At 45.0% G+C, this 8389-nt stretch overlaps 1 protein-coding gene across 1 annotated transcript in view; it reads left to right on the top strand.

Moving 5' to 3' along the window:
- The first annotated feature begins 1416 nt into the window (after nucleotides 1–1416).
- The window catches only part of SIMC1 (SUMO interacting motifs containing 1), an 85520-nt gene continuing 78547 nt past the window's right edge, over nucleotides 1417–8389 (top strand). The window contains exon 1 of the mRNA XM_030808444.1: nucleotides 1417–1694. Within this exon, the coding sequence (XP_030664304.1) occupies nucleotides 1566–1694 (129 nt within the window). The 5' untranslated portion in view covers nucleotides 1417–1565. The remainder of the gene's footprint in view (nucleotides 1695–8389) is intronic.

The raw sequence follows: 8389 nt of genomic DNA, 5'->3' as shown, positions 1-8389 counted from the left end.
TTTGTTTCTTTGAGATGGAGTCTCGCTCTGTCCCCCAGGCTGCAGTACAATGGCGCGATCTCGGCTCACTGCAACCTCCGCCTCTCGGGTTCAAGCAATTCTCCTGCCTCAGCTTCCCAAGTAGCTGGGATTACAGGCGCCTGCCACCATGCCCAGCTAATTTTTGTATTTTTAGTAGAGACGAGGTGGGCCAGGCTGGTCTCGAACTCCTGACCTCAAGTGAGTGATTCACCCGCCTCAGCCTCCCAGAGTGCTGAGATTACAGGCGTGAGCCACCGCACCCGGCCGCAATCTGTCTTAACAAACACTCTAGGGGATTCTGATGTTCACTAAAGTGTGAAAAACACTGCAATAGACAGTGCTTGGAGAGCACCTGATAACCATTCCTTTAGGAACAAATCCCTCTCCTATTAAACACATTATTCTTTGTATCTGTTAACATATTTTGCAAAATTGTTGGAGCGTGAGCAGCAGGATTTTGTCAATACCCCACATTCAGTGTACCAATAGGTCCTATCTTGATCTTAATGGTCCTGCCCTGCAACCAACCAAGCAGCCAACTACCCACGGATTCCTCTACGGGGGACAACCTTTTTCACCTTTATAACTTCCGCTTATTCACAACATCTAATTATTCATGGCCTCTGCTACTTCATGGCTTCTTTTGTGCACCTTTTCAGCTTCTGATCCTGATACCAACTGAACAACTGTCTACGTCAAACTTGTTTAACCCCCTGTTTAACATTAAGAGTTTTTTTTTTCGCAACTCTTTTCCTTTAGATCATCAGCTATCATTAGTGTATTTTATGTATGGCCTAAGACAATTATTTTTCCTGGGGAAGCCAAAAGATTGGACACCCCTGCCCTAAATCTCAGTTTAAACTCCTGAGAGACACATATTGTTGGTGAAATCGCAAAACTGGTACAATTTAGGAGGGTAATTTGGCATCATTTATCAAAACTACAAAAACATGGCCTTTGCCCCAATAAGTCTGCTTTTAGGCATTTATCCTACAGATACACATGCGCATGTGCACCAAAAAGTGGCGTCTCTCTCCCCTAGCTCGGCCAGAAGCCAGGTCACCTACCCTCGGTCACTCGGGCACCAGGACCTCTCTCCCTACCCCTCAGTCAACGCCCTCTCAGTCCGGGAGGGGCTTCACACCTGGGCAGGTTGGGACTGGGCGCGCCTCACTTCACGCTTTCGTCGGTTGGAAGCAGGTGGGGAAGTCCCCGCGGCCTCGGCGTCTCGCACGCCTGGCCCCAACACCTGCCGAAGCCGGCTGCGACTCCATTTTTCTTTTTTTTCTCCTGGGAAAGGGAGGACCCGCGCCGCCGCGAAGCACAGCGACCCCGGCCCTGACCCCAGCCGCCCGCCGCCGGTGGGCGGGGCTTGGCGGCCCGGCGGGGCGGGGCTCGGGGCGGGGCCGGCGTGGCGAGGGCTCGGGTTGTAGCACCCGCCGCTGCTGCCGCCGCCACCTCAGAAGCAGGAACCGAAGTCGCCGCCGCCGCCACTGCCTGGGTCGCCGGCCGCCCGCGCGCTGGCTCGGTCGGGGCCCGCAGCCATGGAGGACTTCATCGTGATCTCGGACGACAGCGGCTCTGAGAGCTCCGGGGGCGCCCGCCCGGGCCGGTCGCGGAGGCTGCGCCGGGCCCTGTCGCGAACCCCCGGCGCGCTGCCCAGCCGGACCGTGGTGAGTGAGCGTCGCCTCGTCTGGGGGCGCGCGTCTTCGCGACTCTCGGCTGGGCCCACCGCCCGCTTCCCGCCCCTTGCGCCTCACAGCTGCAGCTACTTCCCGCCTTGCCTCCTTCCGGGCCTCTCGGCTGCGGGCAGCGCGGCTGGCCGGGTCAGGGACCCGGGCAGGGACCGGGGAGGCCGGGCCTCCTGGGCTCAGCGCTGAAGCCCCAGAGGACTGCGGCTGGAAAGCGGCCGAGCACATGGACGAGCTCCTGGCGCGCCTGCTGCAGGGGCTGGGGTCTCAGGCCGGGGCCGCGGGCGTCCTCGGAGCCTCGGCGGGACGTGGGGGCTCGGGTGTACTGGCCGGGACCGCGGGCGTCCTCGGAGCCTCGGCGGGACGTGGGGGCTCGGGTGTACTGGCCGGGCCGATGCAGGAAAGCGGGAGCGCGTAATTGTTCGGCCTGTGGTGGGCACAGATGTGTGCAGGGAGGTAACAGGAGCCCAGGCTGGGAGGGAGGGAAGCGCGGGCCTGGGCCAGATGGTGGCCGCGCTCCAGGGCCTGACTGCAGAGCGAGGGGCCCGATTTTGGAGTTGTACAGGAGGGCGATTTATTCCCTTAGCACTTACCCTGTACCAAGCCCTGAAGGAATAGGGAAGGAAACCTCGCGCACTATTTCTCTTTCCCTCAGAACCCCTTCGTCTTTGTCGTTTATGAGGTGGTGAATTATCTGCCTTTCGAGAATCCTGCATAGATGTTTATTGAATCCCTACTATGGGCCAGATGTTGTAGGGGCTGGGGATACAACGGCGAACACAACCTCCATGGTCCCCTCATAAGGTGATACATTCATGAGGTGGTTACTGAGGACCTACTCAAGGGGTGGGAGGTGGAGCTTTCTCTCAGAAGGCTTCCAACATCTCCCCAGCCTCCCAGAGCCATCCCCCGGAAACACAAGGATTATCAAGCTGATGTTATGTGTATAGATCATACAGTTTACCATGCTTCCTATGCAAATACTCGTTCAAGACGTTTCCTAGCTTCTGCTGCCCCTGTTCCCTTTCTAGCTGGTTTACAGTCCCTAAACCTCCATTGGGAACCCCTTCTGTGCCCGAGGTACAGTGCCAAGTGCTAGATGATCACTACAGAATGAACAGCATACAAAACTAGTTAATACATATTATTTTTCAAGCAAGAGGGGTTCTCAGTACGTCTTAGTGACAAATTTAGTTGAGTTAGGCAGCTCATGAGGTAGTAAGAGAAGAGATTTCCAAGATAGAAATGACCCGACTTCATGAGTGAATGGATATATCTAGGGCTGTGGCTGAATGTATTGGACATAATAGATGCACAATAAATATTTGTTGGCTGAAGGAACGATTGAAAGAATATGGGGAGAGAGAATGGTTTAGATGGATGTTTGATAAGTATAAGAGAAGTGCATATAAAAGTAGCAGCAGGCTTGAGATGAAGGAGATGCTGAATTCAGGTTGAACCTATTGGGTTTACAGTGTTAATAGGAAACGTAGATGGATGTGGCCAGCTCAGTAGTTGGAGAAAAGGCAAGAGTGGAGATATTTGGCAATCATGCAAACAGAAAGGAGTGTTGAAGGCCTAATAGTGACTGAGATCATCAAGGAAAAGAGTAGAGAGAGAAAAAAGGTGGAAGGGAAAAAATACTTCTTTCCTCCTAGTTCCTCCTCATTCCTATAGTCTCTTCTCTCAGTACCTGTTTAACTTTGTCCTTCCCACTTGCTTCCTTTCCTCCCAAATGTTGTCCCTTTTCCCTCATTCTTGTCCAGTTTCCTTCTTCAGTGGTCAGATGCCATGCTTAGCTCAGTCTTTTGTGGTCTTTGACACACGTACGTGGGCGTACTCTCCCACTGTTCCCCTCCCTTGTGACCACTCAAGCAAGCATTTTGATCTTGAGCCTTTGAGTTGAATCGAAATGAAGGGCGAGTTCCAGAGAGCAGTACCCAATTTAAATCATGCTTCTCCAGATATTTATTCCAGCTCTCTAAAAGCTCCAAGCTTATGCTCGTTTTATCTTTTTTGCAAATTAGATAAGAGTGGTATGATAACCGTGTAAAAGGTCAGAGGCATTGAGAGACTTCCAAGGTTATAAAGTCTAAAAGCGCCCTTTTTTCTGTAGCTTTTCCCGAAGGCTCTGAGGTCAGAGCGACTTCTGAATCAATATCTCCAACATAGCAACTATTTGAGTTTTGGAAAGTTCTGTCAGCTCTCAGCTTTTGAGCCTGAGAACATTAATGCCTACCTAGCAGGACGGTTTTAGATTTTTAATGAGACAAATGCAAGGAAAGGATCTCATATAAATGATAGCTTTTGCCACTTTTTGTGTTGTTTCTAAGCCCAGGCCCGTCCCTCTTGAGCTTCACAGGCAATGAAATAAAAGAAGCAACTTTTACATCTTTCTGTTTTTTTTTTTTTTTTTTTAATAAATATTGACTAAGGGGAAGTAACTTGCTTGAACTTAAGAAAGCCGTGTCTAATGCTGAAGTTGACATTTCTGAACTCTTGATTCTTAACCTGGGCTTTAGTCTTCACTGAGTCGATGAGGTGTGTTTCTGTGTTTATCATGGCTTTTTAGTTTGGGTTTTTTGTTTTTTTACTTATAAAAACAGAACATTTTCAGATGGTTAATTTTGTTGATCTAATTATACAATTATAAATGTATAAAGGAGAAAATTAAAATTGTCCATAATCTCATTATCCAGAGATAACCAATGTTAACATTTTGATGTATGTCTATGTAAATGTTTACTTGTATACACACATGTGCATACATACATACCTATGTGTCCTCCCCATACATGTTTTTATGACCTCCTCTTAATGGATATTATGCCTTTGTTTCTAAATTTTCTCTAAGAACCCAGTGAAAAATTCCCTCATAATCTTTGTACTCTTGTTCATTTGTTTATTAAGTTCCTCTTAGAAGTTAGATTGCTGAGTCAAAAGGTGTGCCCTACTTTTGATATATGTAGCCAACTCTTGAATAACATGAGAGTTAGGGTTGCTAACCCCCCATGCAGTTGAAAATTTACATATAACATTTGACTCCTCGAAAACTTAACTACCAGTAGCCTACTGTTGACTGGAAGCCTTACCAGTAACATAAGCAGTTAACTCATGTTTTGCATGTTATGTGGAGTCTTATGATAAAGTAAGCAAGAGAAAAATGTTAAGATCATAAGGAAGACAAAATACATTTACAGTACTATACTGTATTTGTCAATACCATAAGTTTACATCGTCTGTTTACAAGATAAATCATCTGTCTGAAATAAGGGACAACCACAGCTACAGACCTCTATCTATGGTACATCTCAAGCAATTCAACTTTCCTTATGATGTCATGACTTTTCTCTGCTTCTTGGGAGCACACCCAGCGTCACTAGTAGCACTTTGTATGGGTTTCATGGTGTTATTCAAGGTTTACGATATTACCCTACTCATGATTAAAAAAATATATGTGGGAAAAAACCCAGGAGAGAACACTTTTTACTGTGATATACAGTTTACTGGGGAGTAATGCAGAAATTGATTAGTGTCACATGGCATTTTAAGTGGATATTCACAACACTTGAGCTCACCACAACAGCAGCAGATGTCTGTGGTAGTAGTACATTATTATCACGGTAGTACAGTGTATTCTATGGTTAATTTTATGCAGTTGTGATACAAATTAAAAAGAAAAAAAAAAATTTAAAAATATGCAGTTGTGATTTAATATTGCATCTTTACATTTCTGTCAACTGCAAATGTCACCATGTATGGTCAGTAAGTGATTGTGTGCATAAATTTTGATAAAGTTTAACTTTGTTAATAGATTCGTGTTGATTTTATGGTAGTAAATGGATAAAATAGGCTAGTATCTACATATATTTTATGCATTCAGGACATATCTTTTTCTTAGTTTTTTTCAATTTTTATAGGCTACGGAGTTCATCTGTGAGTTTTTCAAATTGTTATAAATCGCCAAAAAATTTTCCAATATATTTATTGAAAAAAACTCACTTGTAAGTGGACCCATGCAGTTCAAACCTGTGTTGTTCAGGAATCAACTGTATTGCCAAATTTCCTACAGAAATTGTGCATTAATATTCTTACCGGTGGTATATGGCCAATCATATCCCTTTCTCTGCTGCCTAGTCACCCCTAGGTATTGTTATGATATTCCATAAATATTTATTGAACGCTTATTATATACCAGGCACTCTTACAGGTGCTGGGAATACATCTGTGAAAACCAAGTCCCTGCCCTCATGGAGATTTCATTTTACTGAGGGGACACAAATAGTAAACAACACTATAAATGTAATGTCAGGTGATAATACAAAGTGTTAGGAAAAAAATACGGTATTTTTGTTCTTTTAATCTTTGCTGTTTGATAGCCAGATTCCATAAGATGTCATTTTTTATTTTTTGATTATGATTCATTTATTCAATAAATATTTATTGAGCATATGCTGTAACCCTGGGGACCAGAGGTGAACAAGATGATAATGGAACTACATTCTACTGTGGAAAGATAGGCAGTAAACAAACTAACAAATAAGAGAACAGTATAATAGAGAGTAACTTTGGTGGGATTGGGAACATTTGATTGTGTTTTCAGAGAAGGCCTCTCTGAAGAGTTAATATTTGATCTGAGACTAAAATGACAACAAATTAGTTATAAGATCTAGATGAATAAGGCATTGTCAAAGGGAACAACAAAACCAAAGGTTTGGAGGCGGGAATGAGCATGACTTACTGGAAGAATGGAAAGCCAGTGAGGCTGCATTGTAACGACTGATGGACAGAGTCAGAAGAGATGAGAAGTAGGTAGGTTAGGTTATAGGGCTGTAGAGACCACAATAAGGGATTTGGATTTTATTGTAATACAGTAAGAAATCTTTGAAGGTTTAAGCAGGACAGTGACATGATTTGATTTACTTTTTTTTTTTTTTTTTGGAGACGGAGTCTTGCTGTGTTGTGTTACTCCAGTGCAGTGGTGCGATCTCGGCTCACTGCAACCTCCACTTCCCAGGTTCAAGCAATTTCCCCCGCCTCAGCCTCCCGAGTAGCCGGGACTATAAGTGTGCCACCACGCTTGACTAATTTTTTGTATTTTAGTAGAGACGGGGTTTCACCATGTTGGCCAAGATAGTCTAGATCTCCTGACCTCATGATCCACCCGTCTCGGCCTCCCAAAGTGCTGGGATTACAGGCATGAGCCTGTAATAAATAAAATCAACAGGTCCTGATAACTTGAATGTGGATAACAAGGGGAAAGGAAGGAATTAAGAAAGATGCCCTGAGTTCTGGCCTGAGCAACTGAATGCATGTTGGTGTCATGCATTGAAATGAAGCAGACTTGGGAGGAACAGGGTTAGAGGAAAGAGTCAAGAGTTCTGTTTTGAAGGTATAAAACTTATGATGCCTGTGAAATAGCCAACTGGAGATGCCAAGTATAACATTTGTACTGAGTTTAGAGCTCAGAAGAAAAGTCCTGACTAGAGATACAAATTTAGTCTTGTTAGCGCATGGGTTATAGTGAAGTCATTGGCCTGGATAAAATCATCTAGGTTGAGGTGACAAGAGGAAGAACATCCAGAACCTAGCCCAAGGGGACACCATAGTGCATAGCCCAAGGGAGGAAGAGCAGCTAGTGAGGTTGGAGATAAGGGAGTGTGCTCACATATAGTACAGCCAGACATCTTGCTTATGTTTATTGGAAACACATAGGGTGTGTGTGCGAATTCCCTATGCTTGTCCTTTGCCCATTTTTCTGTTGCGGTGTTATAATGTTTCTTTTTTTTTTCTTTTGAGACGGAGTTTCACTCTCGTTGCCCAGGCTGGAGTGCAATGGCGCAATCTCAGCTCATTGCAACCTCCACTTACCTGGCTCAAGCGATTCTCCTGCCTCAGCCTCCCAAGTAGCTGAGATTACAGGCATGCGCCACCACGCCCAGCTAATTTTGTATTTTTAGTAGAGACGGGGTTTTACCATGTTGGTCAGGCTGGTCTCAAACTCCTGACCTCAAGTGATCCACCTGCCTCGGCCTCCCAAAGCACTGGGATTACAGGCATGAGCCACCGCACCCGGCCAACATTTCTTACTCATTTGTAAAATCTACTTATATATTAAAGATTGGTATAGGTGGAATTGTATCTCCCAAAAAGATGTGCTGAAGTTCTAACCCCCCACTACCTGAGATTGTGACCTTATTTAGAAATAGGGTCATTGGCAGATATAATCAGTGAAGATGAGGTTGTGCCGAGTAGGGTGAACCCTTAATCCAACATGACTGCTGTCCTTATGAGAAGAACATGTGAAGACACAGGGGAAGAATGCCATGTGACAGTGGAATCAGAAACTGAAGTTATGCAGCTGCAAGCCAAGGAACACTGAGGACTGCTGGCGACATCAGGAGCTAAGAAAAAGGCATGAAACAGATTCTTCCCTGGAGACTTCAAGAGAACGTGGCTCTGTAGACACCTTGATTTCAGACCTTTAGCCTCCAGGACTGTGAGGGGATAAATTTCTGTTGCTTAAATCCACTTACTTTCTGGTAATTTTTACTAGGAAACTAATATAGCCTCCTGTCATACGTGTTACAATTTTCTTTCAATTTTTGATTTTGTCTTTTTTAATTACAGAAGTTTTACATTTTTATATAGTCAATTCTACCACTCCTTTTCTTTAT

This window comes from Nomascus leucogenys, unplaced genomic scaffold, assembly GCF_006542625.1.
Source record: "Nomascus leucogenys isolate Asia unplaced genomic scaffold, Asia_NLE_v1 Super-Scaffold_3019, whole genome shotgun sequence".
NCBI classification, from domain to species: Eukaryota; Metazoa; Chordata; class Mammalia; order Primates; family Hylobatidae; genus Nomascus; species Nomascus leucogenys.
This window is presented reverse-complemented; position numbering and strand designations above follow the sequence as displayed.